This window comes from Trichosurus vulpecula, chromosome 3, assembly GCF_011100635.1.
Source record: "Trichosurus vulpecula isolate mTriVul1 chromosome 3, mTriVul1.pri, whole genome shotgun sequence".
Lineage (NCBI taxonomy): Eukaryota > Metazoa > Chordata > Mammalia > Diprotodontia > Phalangeridae > Trichosurus > Trichosurus vulpecula.
The window spans coordinates 421,037,251-421,052,272 of record NC_050575.1 but is presented as its reverse complement, the minus strand read 5'-3'; the positions used below and the strand labels follow the sequence as shown (position 1 = coordinate 421,052,272).

General features: G+C 52.2%; 1 protein-coding gene across 1 annotated transcript in view; it reads right to left on the bottom strand.

The window, feature by feature from the left end:
- Positions 1–11,652, bottom strand: part of MOB1A (MOB kinase activator 1A) — a 29,753-nt gene extending 18,101 nt beyond the window's left edge. Inside the window, exons 1-2 of the mRNA XM_036750872.1 lie at positions 11,405–11,652; positions 6,914–7,080 (exon numbers count right to left, since the gene is read on the bottom strand). Of these exons, the coding sequence (XP_036606767.1) occupies positions 6,914–7,080; positions 11,405–11,418 (181 nt within the window). The 5' untranslated portion in view covers positions 11,419–11,652. The remainder of the gene's footprint in view (positions 1–6,913; positions 7,081–11,404) is intronic.
- Positions 11,653–15,022: the final 3,370 nt, after the last annotated feature.

The following is a 15,022-nucleotide window of genomic DNA, read 5'->3' as shown; positions in this document are numbered from 1 at the left end:
GGAGGGTGACACGATCAGACCCGAGCTTTAGGAAAATCCCTTCAGTGGCTGAACGGAGAATGGACTGGAGCAGCAGCTACTGTAGTGATCCAGGTGTGAGGTGATGAGGGTCTGCCCCAGGGTGGGGGCAGCTCGGAGGAGAGAAGGGGGATATTCAGGAGATGCTGCCTGTGAGAGAGTGAGGAGTGCAGGATGACTCCTAGATTGTGAGCCAGAGGGATGGGGGGTGGGGGGGGGAAGATGGAAGCGGGGTTTAGTAAAAGATAATGAAGTCAGTTTGGGCCATACTGAGTTTAAGATGGCTACTGAACATCCAGTTTGTAAGGTCTGAAAGGCAGCTGGAGACGGAAAATTGGATAATCTCAGCGGAGTGTTTGGGGCAAGAAAGGTATATCTGAGAATTGTCACCATAGAGATGGGAACTGCTGAGCTCACCAAGGGAAATACTCTAGAGGGAGAAGAGATGAGGGCCTAGGACAGAGTCCTGTAGGGCTCCTATGGTTAGAGGGTGTGATCTGGAGGAGGATCCAGAAAAGGAGACAGAGAAGGAGCAATCGGACAGGGAGGAGGAGAACCAGGAGAAAGAGGTGTCCTGAAAACCTAGGGAGAAGAGAGCAACCAACAGCGCCCAAGGCTTCAGAGAGGTCAAGAATGAGGATTGAAAAGAGGCCTTTGGGTTTGGTGATTGAAGAGATTACTAGTAACTTTAGCAGTTCTGGAGGAATGATGAAGTCAGAACCTAGACTAGAGAGAGAAGATGAGAGGGAGAGGAAAGGAAGTGGAGGCCCCAGTGTAGATGGCCAAAGGGAGACGAGATGGAGAATGACAGCTAGCAAGGACAGATGGTCATAGCTGTAAGAAGTAGGGGAGCATCCAGTCGAGAGGGAGACAGTGGGGATGAGGGAGGGGACAGCCTACTGGGGAAGGAAGGTGCCTGGAAGATGAGGAAGAGAGGAAGCTCTCAGTGAATGGCCGCCACTTTGTCAGTTAAATGTGAGGCAGGTTCTTGGCTGAGAGTGTGGGGGTTATGGGGGCATGGAGGCTTGAGGACAGTGAGAAGGTGAGAAGAGCCACTGTAGAGAGCGGGACAGTGAGTTAACTGAGGGATAAAAGCATTGCCTTGCTGCAGTGAGGGCTCACTTCGGGTTAAGTGACAGTTTCCTTATTTTCTCCAGCACAGGAAGAGGGTGAGAGGCAGCAAGGCTTGGCAGTGATCCAAGGGCAGGAGTGGGGAGCTGGCAAGGTTTGAATGGCAAAAGGACAAAGAGGCAGGCAGAGGAGAGTGTTGAGTTGAACTGGTTCACCAAGGGGTCAAGAAGGGGAAGGAAGAGAGAGCAGCCGGCGCAGGGGCAGTGGCCTGGCAAAGATCTGGGGGTGGGCCAACTGGAAGTCCTCCTGAAGAGGAGGACCAGTATCAGGGGTCAGACGTTCTCTGCGTGGGGAGGAACAGGTGACAGGTAGTGAGGAAGCTGAAGAACATTTGAGAGGGTGGAAAGATTGAGCCAGGCACTGAACTCAAGGAGGCCACTGGGATTCTGAGGGAGTGCTGCAGATGGGCTGAGTGACCCTCAGAGGAGGAGAGGCTGCTGAGGGCAGCAGAGTCTTCTCACTCCTCCCAGGACAGTGGACATGGGGTGTGGGTGCAAGTACAACAGGGCTGGGTCATCAGGAGGGAGCCAGGCATCAGGGAGAACCAGGAAGGGAAAGGGAAGTTTGCTGCCTGTAGTCCAGGCATCTCAGAGGCATGAGGGAGGGGTGGGCAGCTTCAGAGTAGAACCTCAGGGGGCTGGGGGGAAAGGGTGGGCTGAGGAGCAGGCATGGAGGACAGAGAACGTGGATGATGAAGCTCAAAGTTCAGATGCTCTGGGATGGGCAGGCATGACCCCTCGGGAGTCTGCTATCAGGGAGGATAGCATTCAGGTACCTTAGCCACATCTCAAGGGGTTGGGCCTCAGGGTGGAATCTTCACAAGGTGTGAAGCAACTCAGATGAGGGGGAAGAGTAGGGAGGAACTTATAGAGAGGCTTCTCTCTGCTTCCCCTAGTCAGGCCAGGTGAAGTCAGGGGAGGCAGCAAAATATCCAGTGTATGAGGCAGCCAGCTGGCACAGCAAATAGTGCATTGGGCCTAAAGTCAGGAAGACCTGAGTTCAAATCCTGCTGCAGATATTAGCTAGCTGCGAGACCTAGGCCAAGTCACTTAACTTGTCTGAGCCTAGTTTCCTCATATGCAAAATTCACAAGCTTTTATTCAGTGCCTGCCACATGCCAGACACCATGCTTGAGACAAATACAAGGAACGAAAGAGTGAGTAGCACTCCCCCCACAGGGCAGTCTACAGCACTCAGCTGTCATGGGCACAAAGACCACCTTCTGTCGCCTGTGTGTCTTGTATGCACCTGGTTATTTGCATGTGGTCTTCCCCAGCAGAATGAGGGTGAGGACCATGTTCTTCCCTTTCTTTGTTCCCTCAGTGCTCAGCACAGTGCCTGGCATACAGTAGGCACTTAATTATTGTTAGTTGCCTGACTGGCCAATCTGAATGAGTCTCCGCAACACTATGTTAGAGCCACAGCCCAGAATAGACTCCAGTCGGGCAAGGGGGTGGTGGGACATGAGAAATCAGGAATGGGTGAGCAGCCCTTATTCCCAAACTACCAAAGGAGCAGAGAGGGCTGCTGAAGATGACTGGCCCAGAGCTCCAAGGCCAGGGCCTGGAAGAAACCAGATGATGGAGGCATCCCCCACAGCAGCACTGGCTCCCTCGGGAGTGAGTCCTTCGGCTCCTCTTGCTCAGGCTCACGGACAGCTGAGTCACTTCGGGCTCAGGAAAACAAAGAAAGGCCAAATGTTCCAGGCTGACTCATGGAACGTTCCTGGCAAATCTCATGGCGCGGGTCCCAGCAGGTCTGCCTGCTACTTACTAACTGGACAGAGCACCACTCACCAACCACAGCAACAAGGGCTGCTGGCTCAGAGGCCCCTCTCACCTCACCGCCCATCCCCCCAGGAGAACGGAAGCTCCTGGAGGGCAGGGGCTACTTTGCTTTTGGTCATGTGTCCCCAGTATCTAGAACAGCATCTGGTACACAGTAGGTACCCCTCAAATGCTTATTGATTGATGAATGAAACTTTTGGGGAACCTCTGAGTTAGAGCTAGAGCGGTGCTCAGAGACAATGGAGTCTAACCTTGTTTTAGAAATGAGGAAATGGAGGCCCAGAAAGATTCGGGGATATGCCCTGGCTTGGTCAGTAAGCACCTACTATGCACCAGACACTGTGCAAAGCACTGAGGACACAAAGAAAGAAGAAACATTCCTGTCCCTAAGGAGCTCCCAGATGCAATCACTGTCACTCCAAGGTTGGTACAGAGCAGACAGGAGGTCGTCCCCAGCAGCTGCGGTGGAGGGGGGTTACCCGGCCAGTGAGTCTCCGAGGCGTCATTCACACCCGGGTCCTCCTGGTGCTGAGGCCAAGGAACAAAGAATCAGGTCATCACCAACATCTCTCCGTAGCAAGCCTGGGCTCCAGAGTGTGAGTCAGATGTCATGGGCACCACCTCCTGGCCACAAGTACAAGAATGCCTTTCCACAAAGGGGAACATGCTGCCCCTCCCTGCAAGTTGATGGCTGGAATCTACCCAACCCCCTCATTTTACAGGTGAGGAAACTGAGGCCCAGGCCTAACCGTAAGTGCAGGGACAGGGCGGGGAGGGACATGCAGGGCTCTTCCCATGGCACTAGGATCCCTAAGCAAAGCCTTTGAAGGGAAGGCACGAGCATCTCGGGGGACCAGGCCAGGCCTCCTGCAGAAGGGGGTGCTTGAGCTGACATAGCCTAAGGGCCGGACGACCAGAGACAGGGAATGCTGGTCCAAAGGGCACATCCCACAAAGGCTTGGCAACAGAGATGGAGGAACAGGCAGCAGGCCGGGACGGCTGGGCCACAAAGGGGGGAGGAGGGGAACAATATTTAAGGTGTCTGCAGACGTGGGAAGAAACCATGTTGTGGAGGTAGGGATGGACAGGGTCAAAGGCTGCAGAGAGGGCAGCGAGGCCCGCGAAAAGGCCACGAGATTGGGAAGCTGATCTCCAGTGCTCAGCAGGGAGCCTGGCACATAAGAGGCTCTTAATAAAAGCTTGCTGAACCGAATTAATTAAAAAGTGCCTCTATCAGTGTGGAGAGAGGAGGTCAAAAATCAGGTCATTTTTTCCTAGAAAAAATGACGATATTTGCAGTCTTGGATTCCGTCTGCCCCAGGGCCAAAGTCCTGCAGGGCAGAACCCAGCTGCCTCTGGAGGCTGATCCAGCCTGTCCTTCCAGGGTCCCCCTCCCCTCTCACAGCCAGGGCCTAGCTGCTGCCCAGTCGGCAGGCCTGACAATTCCTGCAAACGCTTCTCTTTTTTCATTTCCCCAAATAGCTCAAGGAGCCAGAGCTGGGTATGACATAAGGATTCATGTACCGCTGCACAGAGCAGGAGGAAACCATGCTGAGTGGGCCCACGGCAAATTCCTGTCATCTCATCTGTGCCGGGCCCTTTTCCCCGGCCGGGCCCTCCCACTCTCCCCAGCTGCTGCACACAAGAGCCTTCTTGTCCCTTATTCTCCTCCCCTGGCCCTCTTCTCCAGGGCCGTCGCAGCTGAACATCTTGCCTCAAACTTGGCCCCCAAACAAAGGCCACCTCTCCCCTCCCATCACTCAGGACAAGGTGGAGCTCCTGGCCAAGCCTGACCCCTGAGTGCCCCCATATCTTTTTCCTCCCATCTTCCCCAGCAGGTTGCCTCCCTGGGATTCCCAAGCTGACACTATCTTCAGTCCCCTGCCTGCTGCCTCCTTCCTGGCTGCCTGTGAATCCGTCCTTGTCTCCTCCATCCATCCAAGGTTCCCACTTGACCCAACCATCACTGCTAGCTTTTGTCAGCTGTCTCACCCTCCCTGAGAAGCCAGTCTAGACTTGCTGCCTCCGCTTCTCAACCTTGGGCAATCTGACTTCCAGCCTCATCATTCAACTGAAACTATGCTCTCTGACACTAATGATTCCCTGATTGACAAACTCAATGGTCTTTTCTGATTGCGAGGGGGAAGACTCACCTCTAGGGGTGCCCTTTTGTGAACCTGCCCCTGGCCCTGGGTGCCCAGAACCCATTCAGATTCTTTGAAATGAATAAGGCGGCAAGTCAGTGACTCTATTCCTCCTTGTGTGATGGGGTCCACTAGGCCCGACTCTCAACCCTGGCCCTCCAGCCTCCAGGCCCCAGACATTGTCATCTGATCCACTGATGTACCCCAAGGGCCCCTGGGCCTTGCCACCCACCCCACGGCTGCCCCTTTAGGCTTTCCAGGCCCTTCCATGAGCCTGAAGTTTTACATGCCATCTCTATCAAATGAGCTCCACAAGGGCAGGAACTGTCTCACCTTTTCTATTTATTCTCAACTCTGAGCATAGCTCTTGGCAAATATTAAACACTTAAGAAATGCCTTTTTAGGCTATAAAAATATGCAACAATTGGACCCAGCAATACCGCTTCTAAGGCTGTATCCCAAAGAGATCATACAAATGGGGAAAGGACCCACATGTACAAAAATATTTATAGCAGCTCTTTTTATGGTGGCAAAGAATTGGAAATTGAGGGGATGCCCATCCACTGGGAAATGGCTGAAAAAGTTGTGATATATGAATGTAATAGCATACTATTGTGCTATAAGAAATGATGAGTAGGCGGACTTCGGGAAAACCTGGAAAGGCTTATATGAACTGATGCTGAGTGAAGTGAGCAGAACCAGGAGAGCCATTGTACACAATAACAGCCACATCATGCAAAACTAACTCTGATAGACTTGGCTCTTCTCAGCAATGCTAGGTTCTAAGACAACCCCAAAAGGCTTATGATGGAAAATGCCATCCACATCCAGAGAAAGAATTACAGAGTCTGAATGTAGACTGAAGCATACTATTTGCGCTCTCTTTTTTGTTTTGTTTCTTCTTTCTCATGTTTCTTTCCATTGGTTATAATTCTTCTTTACAAGATGACTAATGTGAAAATCTGTTTAATATGAATGTATATGCACAGCCTATATCAGATTGCATGATGTCTTGGGGGGGAGAAAATTTAAAATTCAAAAGCTTGTAGATCTCAATGTTGTAAACTAAAAATAAATAAAAATTTTGAAAAATGCCTCTTCACTCATTTCTTTTTGAGCTCTCTGCAGCCTTGGACACTGTTGGTCACTCTCTCTTCCTTGGTATCCTCTTCTCCTTAGGTTTTCTGGACCCTCCCTCCCCCATTCTCCTCTTCCCTCTCAGACTGCTCCTTCTGTCTCCTTTGCTGGATATTCCTCCAGACCATGCCTTCTACCCACAGGTGTCCCTCAGGACTGTCCTAGGCCTCTGCTCTTCTCCCTCTATACTACTTCTGTTGGTGAACTCATCAGCTCCCATGGATGAAATGACCATCTCTGTGCTGATGATGTTCAAATCTACTTTCCCTGCCCCAACCTCTCTGCTGAGCTCCAATGGCTCATATCCAACTGCCTTTCAGCCATCTCCAGTAAATATCTTAAATTCAACATGTCCAAAACAGAACTCATTATCTTTCTTCCTAAACCCCTCCCCTATCCCCATCTTCCCTATTACTGTGGAGGGCACCCCTATCCTTCTAGCCCCCTCCGCATTCACTCACCCCCCAAACCCAACATGGTGCCAAGACCTATTGATTTCACCTTTGCAGCATCTCTGGTCAATTTCACCTCTGCCCCATCCCTGGTCACTTTCACCCTTGCCTGATCTCTGGTCCATTTCAGATTTCACCTCTGTCCATGGGTCTACGCTTATAGGACTTTGTACTTTAAGAACAAAGGGCAGCTCCCAACGCCAAAGACCCTCCATAAGCCCCGCCACGCAGAGCAAGGACTTACTGTTCACAGCGATCCACTCATTAAGGTCCTCGCCTTCGGGGAGCATGACAGCCTGCCGCAGGTTCCCACTTCCCAGAGTGGCTTCCGCATGCTTGAGGAGCTCATACTGATGGGAGCCTTCTGGAATGTTCTTCTTGGGCTTGAAGGTCTTGGAGGACCGGCTACTACTGTAGGGGGAGAAGGCGAAGGTTTTGTAAATACCTTGGCAGGCATGTACAGGAAGTGCTTCACTCACACTCACTGAGCTGGAAGGGAACCCAGAGCCCACCTGGCCTAACCTCTACCAGCACATAAAGAACGCTAGCCTGGAGTCAGAAAGACTTGAGTTCAAATCCAGATTCAAATGCTAACTAGCTGGTAACCTTGGTCAAGTCGCTTTACCTCTGCTTGCCTCAGTTTCCTCATCTGTAAAATGAAATAACAGCACTGACATTATATTTGTATCCTTAGTGCTTGGCACGTAATAAGCATTTAATAAATACTTGTCTTGGGGCAGCTAGGTGGTACAATGGATGGAGCACCAGCCCGGGTATCTGGAGGACTGAGTTCAAATCCAGCCTCAGACACTTAGTAGCTAGCTGTGTGACCCTAGACAAGTCACTTAAGCCCCCAACTGCCTCCAACAACAAAAGACTCCTTCCTTCTGTCCTTCCTATGTCTCAGAGCTGTGGTGAAGATCAAAGAATATTTGCAAAGTGCTCAGCAAATCTTAGACTACTAAATAAGTGCAGCAATTATTAGATGAAAAAGAACCCTGTCGATTTGGAGCTCAAAGGGATGGCACAGCCCTTTTAGCCCAAGCCTCTCCTTTTACATATGAGGAAACTAAGGCACAGAAAGCTTGGGACTAATCCAAGAGCACACAGCTAGTAAGTGTGGAGGTAGGATTGGAACCCAGGTCCTCTGATACCACCATGTGACCTCTTCACATAGAGATAAGGCCTCTCTGCTCTTCCTGCCTCTGTTCTCTCTTGCGCTCTCTTCCTGTGGCTCCTAGATAGAAAGGCCTTTAAATGCATTTTGTTAAAAGGGAGACACTTTTATGAGAAGGGGAGAGCAGTGACAGTGACATTATTAAAAAAAAGAGAGAGAGGAAGTGAAACATCTAAAAACTGCAGAGGAGGCCACAGGGTTAGGCTCAGCCAGAGACTTGGGCAATGCTGTTACCACTTTAGATGTAATGGATATTAAAATGAACAAGCTGTAGGTGGCAGGTTGGTGGTATACCGGCCCAGCTCCATTTTCTGATCTTTTTGGATGATGACACTAACATTTATTTGTTGATTTTCTAGTTCACAATTTAAAAAGTAAATTAAATAAATTAGAAATTATACAATAAATGCTTGTTGCCTGACTGATGAAAGGGAGCCCTAACTTGAGGCATGGAAGGAGGCAGGTACTCCAAGGAGGCGGGAAGGGAAGACTCTGCACTGTGGGTATTTTTCTGCAGAGCTGCCCCAATTCAATCCACAAACCTGCATGGCCATGTGCTCGACACAGCGGGATACAGAGACAAAGATGAAATCTGCCCCTGTCCTCGAGGGGCTTCCATTCTGCCCCATCTCACTTGACTACCCTGTCCCCCCAGGTACTGGCAGAGAACCCAACCAGGTTGCCACAACTAGGAGTGCCCCCTCCAGGAGGAGAAACAAGCGAACTACAAGCAGTATTTACTGTGGAGCCACGTGGATGGGTAAATGCTATCTCCTCCTAGCCCCCAATAGAATGCAAGCTTCCAGAGGGCAGGGACAGTCTTCATTTTGATCTTTGCATCCTCAGTGCCTTGTATACAGCAGGAGCTTAATAAGTGCTTGTTGAAAAAATACAGTATTCTCCAACTCCACTAGCAACTCAGTGGTGCAGTGCACAGAATGCTGGACCTGAACTGCAATCCTGCCTCAGGCACCCTGGTCAAAGCATTTTAAACTCTTCCTCAGTCTCCTCAACTGTAAAGTGGGGACAATTATAGTACCTCCTCTCAGGGTTGTTGTAAGGAAAAATGAGATGGAAGTGCTATATAAATGCCAGCTAACCATCATCATTATTATTAAATAATAATTTAATATTTCTAACTTAACATAAAGCCAACCTCCCCAAAGGACACCCAGGAGGGCCCTACCACCTCCTGACTCCTTCCTTCCTAGAGCCTGCTGCTTTCTCTTCCCACACCAACATCTGTGAAGTCACTGCTGAGTCCCCAACACTGCCCCGGCACCACAGAGGTGACCACCTAAAGATCAGGAAGAAAGAGACACTTGTTTTGCCTGACAGGACCTCTTCTCTAAGCAGGGAGGCAAGGCGGAAGGTCCAGGGACAGCTTTCGTGTTCAAGTTCAAGGGCCAGAGAACTTTGGACAAAAGTGAGGCTGCAGGGGAGGAGAGGTGGAAGGAAGCCCCCAGGGAGCCAGGGCGGGAAGAAAAGATTGAGTTAAGACAGTAAGAGGAGAGTGGGGAGGCCGGAGACAGCTGAACCTGGGGGAGGGGGGGCGCTGAGGGAGGGAGGAGATGGGTATTGGAGTGGCAGGAGCCAGCTGACGGAGGGCCTTGAAGGCCAGGCTAAGTCTGAACCTGAGCCAACAGGTAATAGACAAGTGGCAACTGGTCAGAGAAATTATAAAAGCTATCTGGCCATAGCTGAGAGGTCAGCCTGGAGTCCAGGCTCCGGAAGAACGGAGCTTGGAGACTATCTCAGTGATGCAAGCATGAGATAATGAGGGCTGGCTGGGATTAAGGGTGTAGCTCATAGAACTGTCAGAGGGGAATCTAGAAGGGCCCTCAGAGTAACAAAGAGGAGGAGGAGGATGGACATAGATGTACGCAGCTTAGGGTTAGTTTGCAAAGCGCTTAATGTATGTTATTTCACTTCAGCCTCAACACCACCATGTACAAGGGGTGTTAAGGTTATTGCAGGGAAACCGAGGCTGAGATCAGTTAAGCAGCCTGTCCCAGGCATACAACCATCAAGTGTCTGGGGCAGGTACCGAACTCTGTTCTCTATGCCATCCAGCTACCAAAATACCTGGGTGAGGGGCAGCTAGGTGGCACAGTGAGTAGAGCACCAGCCCTGGAGCCAGGAGGACCTGAGTTCAAATTTGGCCTCAGACACTTGACACACTTACTAGCTGTGTGACCTTGGACAAGTCACTTTACCCCAATTGCCCTGCCTTCCCCCTCCAAAAGAAATATACATATATACCTGTGTGGCCTCGGCCAAGTCACCGAGCTTTTTTAGGCCTCAGTTTCCTCATCTGTAAGTCAAAGGGCTCCTTGGGTCCTTTCTAGCTGGTCCAACCCCCTCACTGATTAGATAAGGAAACTCTAGGCCAGAGAGGGTGACTGTCCCAAGGTGACACAGCCATGGATCAGAAGAGCCAGGATTCAAGAAAGGAGGGAAATAAGCATTTATTAAGCACCTCCTATATACCAGGCATTGTACTCTAAGGTGGGGACCTGGTAATGACAAGACATTATAGGCCTGACTGAGTTCACAATCACAGGGTTGGCCATCCCAGGGCTGGAAGGGGCTTTCCAGGCCAATGTCATTTTGCAGGGGAGGCAGCCCTGGGAAGGTGAAGCCATTGGTGATGAGCCCAGGCCTTTCCAGACTTGGGGTCCAGACAGCCACACCAAGAGGGGTGCACCGACCCTGCCGCGGCCTGCCCGCTCCCCGAGGCTGCCTGGGGCTTAGCGCGCCAGGCACACAGTAGGGCTGCCAGGACGGGCTAAGCCCCAGGACCTCGGGGCAGAACCCGGGAAGGGGGTGGCTTTTCTCCGGAGGGTGGTACAATGACAAGTTTGGTTTCTAAAGACCACAGGAAATTCCCCTGGGGAGCCTGGGGGAGCGCTGCCTGCTCCTCTTCTGGGCTGGGCTCCAGCGGGTCAGGAAGGAGGGGTGAAGCCCCGGCCCCCCAGGCTGGGGGAGGAGGCAGAGGAGGAGGCTGGGCAGCGGCTCTGGCCACAATGGCCGGCGGTCAGCGGGCTGGATGTGATTAATGACCCGACGAGAGCCGATGGAGACAATGGGAGCTCAGAGGGGGATCCTGCGGGAGAAGGGCCCGGTCCCTGGAGTTCTCGGCCTGTAGCTCCCACCCCGGCTGCCCCCCTTTTCTTAGCGCTGACCCCCACGGCCTCCCCCGCATTCCCTTCCCTACTCCCACCCTTAGAAGGGCCGAGGCTGGGACCCCTCCCACCCTCCCCAGCCCCCCGAAGTCACGGGGCTGCCAGACCCCCGGTCCCCGGGCTCCGCCCTCTGATCCCCCCCCCCCGGAGGGCTCCCCTCGGTGTCCTCCTAGTCCGCCAGCTCCTTTCCCACTGCTCCCCGGCCTCCCGGCCCCGTCAGCCCGCTCCTGCGGGGGGTGCTCTGAGGCTCACCCCCAGGGCCCCGAAACCTGGAGACCCCCTATCCACCCAAGACCTCTGGTCCTGGGATCCCCATCCCCGTGCACCCCGACCCCCCAGACCCTACCCCGCAGCCCCCCGCCCCCACACTCACAAGAGGAAGCTCATCTCGTCTCGACGGGGCGGGGCGCGGGGGGCCCGGAGGAGGCAAAGGAGCGGAGGCCGGACGGCCAGCGAGGGAGCCGGCAAAGGCGCCCCGTACCCGCACACACAGACCAACAGACCCGACTATCCCCAGCCAGCGCGCGCCCGGAGCCGCCCACCCAAGCCCCCTACTCCGAAATGCGGAACTCGCTCAGCTCTCGCGAGAGGAAGCACCCCCTTCCAACCCCCCCTCCCCCCATCCGTGGCAGGAACGAGGAAGGGACGGGAAGCCCCGCCCACCCACAAGGGCCCTCGGCCAATCAGCGGCCGAGGCCCCGGCACCCCGCCTCCTCCCCCTCCCCCCCACGTGGGCCCTGGGGCTCTGCAGCGCGGGGTGGGGGGGGGAAGGGGGCAAGATCAAGGTCACGGGTGGGGAGGGGACGGCCTCAGAGGGGACGAAGCAGGGGGAGGAGGATCGACCCCCCCCAGGCCTCAGTTTCCTACTCTGTGAAGGACAGCGAACTCAGGGTCACTTTAGGTCAGACATCCCACTTGCCAAGTGTACTTTCTAAAGCGCTTCCTCCCCTGTCCTAGGAACCAGGACACTCTTGTCCCGAGGACTGAAGAAACTCGGGCTACCCGGCCGGTGTTCTGAGGGCACCTCTGACGTTCAGTGTTCTCCATCCTTCCTGGTCCTGATGTCCAGTGTCCTCTGACGTCCAATATCCTCTTGTTCTTCCTGGCCCTGGCACGTCCTCTGATGTCCAGTGTCCTCAGGCCTTCCCCGCCTGATGTCCAGTATCCTCTGATGTCCAGTGTCCTGCATCCTTCCCGGCCCTGACATGTTCTCGAATGTCCAGTGTCCTTGGTCTTTCCCAGCCTGATGTCCAGTGTCCTCTGACGTCCGGTGTCCTCTGGAGTCCAGTGTCCTTGGTCCTTCCTGGCTCTGATGTCCCATGTTCCAAAGACACCTCCAGCCCTGACATCTCATGTCCTCTGGTCCTTATCCCATTGCCCAAGGCCCATTCTGCTCAGGGACCCTTAGCCAAGGACCTAGGTTATACTGACCAGAAACTGTCAGATCCAAAGATCAGTGCAAAGAGTTTTCTCCCACTTGTGTATCTCAAGAAACTCGTGTGTCTTATCTGAAAACTGGCTCCACACTGATCAATCAGTTCCCATTTCGATATTCCTTTGATCGTCTATGGCCACTTGGGGGGGTGGGACCCCTCTTTCTGAATTCGGGGAATTGTACCTGTTCATTCTGCCCCTCCTCCCTGATCTTTCTTAGAATGACCTAATGTGATATTGTTTCCTTTTAACTAACTGGCCTTGTTGGTGAGTTGTTTTAATGTTTAAAATTCTGTCTGCCCGGTTTTCCGGGTCCAGCCCTAAGGTGAGGGGATCTGGTCCCAGTAGGCATGAATTGCTTATAATGAATCGATTAGCTCGGTGACCGAACCTTTGTTTCTTCAGTCTTTTCATGTGTCACCCACCCAGTTCCAAGGCCCATCCCAACCCTGTGTGACCCAGACAAGTGACTGAAGCTTCAGTTCACTAGACTCTACTTTGCAGAAAAGCGGGAGACCTGCATTGCTAGGTGGAGCTTTCTCACTCGACAATTTCCTTCGCCCAGGGATTTGCATTTCCTTTCCCGATCTATGTAAATGACCCTATTTTAGACCTAAACTCCCCGGAGCAGCTTCTCGTAGTTTATTCAGTCCTTTATCTCCTGCCTTCCTAGCACGTAGTAGGAATTTATAAATGCTTATGGAGAGGCGATGAATTGGGACCCACCCCCTTGGAAGTCGGCTCCTGGGCACCTGACTTGAGCATTTAGTAGATAGAGGTGGGGATGCTTGGGGTGGATGGGTGGAGCTTGGAGGGCCCTTGCAGAAGGGCAGAAGGCTAAGTAAGGTTGGCTAGCCCTTGCTCCTGTCACCAGGAGTGAAAGGAGCTTAGTGAAATAAAAGGTAACAAAAAAGTGGGCCAGTGCTGCCAGGATTCTGAGTCTGTTGCCAGACGTGGACACTCCCCCATCAATGCAGATGGGAACAAATCCCTCTAAGATTTAATTAATGGTCTTGAGAGCTGTTGTGTCTGAAAGAGGCCCAGGGAAAGTCTAGATGTTTCTTAATCATCCAAAAACTAAAGAATGACTGGGTATTTTTGTGATGAGTAACTTTTCTTAGCCTGCCCACAGCTCAATACAGTTTTGTGTTTCCTGCCCTGAAAAAAATGACTCGTGAATTAATTGGGCCGATGAAACCTCCCTTGCCATCTGTGTCTGGGAGCTGCCTTTCCTGAGGCCCAGAGTGGCCTTCTACTTAGCTCAGCCACATGTCCTGTTAGCATAGACTTTTGTCTATGCTAAGAGACCACTGGAAAGCTAATGCCGGAGTATTAATTGGTAATGAGGGCCATGAGCCCTTGGCCTCTTCAAGAGAGAAGGGATGGTTCGGTGAAACAATAGGACAGAAGGACGGGGTGCCCAGATAGGACGCCCAGGAGAGAGACAGAACGAGAGACAGAGACAGAAAGCCAGAGACAGACACAGAGAAAGAGAAGGTTTAATGGAACGGAGAAGCCTGAGTTTTGAGAGGCAGGCCAGAAACTTAAGCCATTTCTGGGCCTCACGGCCTTCACTGCCAAAAGGAGGGTCCCTTCCAGTGGGAGCCAGGACCTTCTCTCTTTTTAAGATGAGAGTCAGTGGGCCATAACGGATTCCAGGCTTCCCTCTGAACTGGTTGTGTGACCCTGGGTGAGTTCCTACACAGCTCACCAAGAGTCAAAGTCACCGATAAATTGCTGATCTCCCATAATGACCAAGTGCTTTATCCCAGTTTTGCTCCTCACAAAAGCACAGGTGGGTAGGTTGTCCAAGGGTTATCTTCATTTCACAGGTGGGAATACTGAGGCCCAGGGAAGATTGCCTCCACAATCAAATACATCATTGCCTTTTGGGGCATTCGAAGCCTTTCATTGTCTGCCTGGACTATCGACTATCTTTCAGGAACAAGGACCCTTCATTCTCCCTGAAGCCCTCCACACTCCCTCCAGACTGGGCAGCTTCTTAATGCCGCCTTAGGGCATCCCACTTCCTACTTTCACTTCTTAGCCCAGACTGTTCCCCAACCTCCCTGCCCTGCCCAGTTTGGGGGTCTGTGTGGCTTCACAGCACTCAGCACAGTGGAATCCAGGAAAGGGCTTCATTTTTGACAAGGGCTGCCTCTTCTTCAGGCAGGTGACCTCGAGAGAAATGCTGCTTGGGCCAGCTATTGGTCTGATAGTCTCCTGTCCCCCAGGGCTGGGACAATACTAGCCAGATTCAGGGAACCCTGAAAGGTTCTCTCTCCAGCTGGATTCTGAATCTGGTGCACAGTAGGTGCTTAATAAACGCTTATTAACTGACCATCTGAATCTCCATCATGTCATGTCCCTGAGTGTAGAGTGGGACCTCATAAACCTCCAAGGCTATAGCAAAGTCATTTTTCCCAACATAAAAATTTATTGTATATATAGAGCCTTAACAGCTCATTTAGTCAAATTCAAATCAACAAATCTTTATTGAATCCCTGTTACCAAAAAGTTATATTACATTTTAAAAAATCTCTTAAAATTCGAGTGC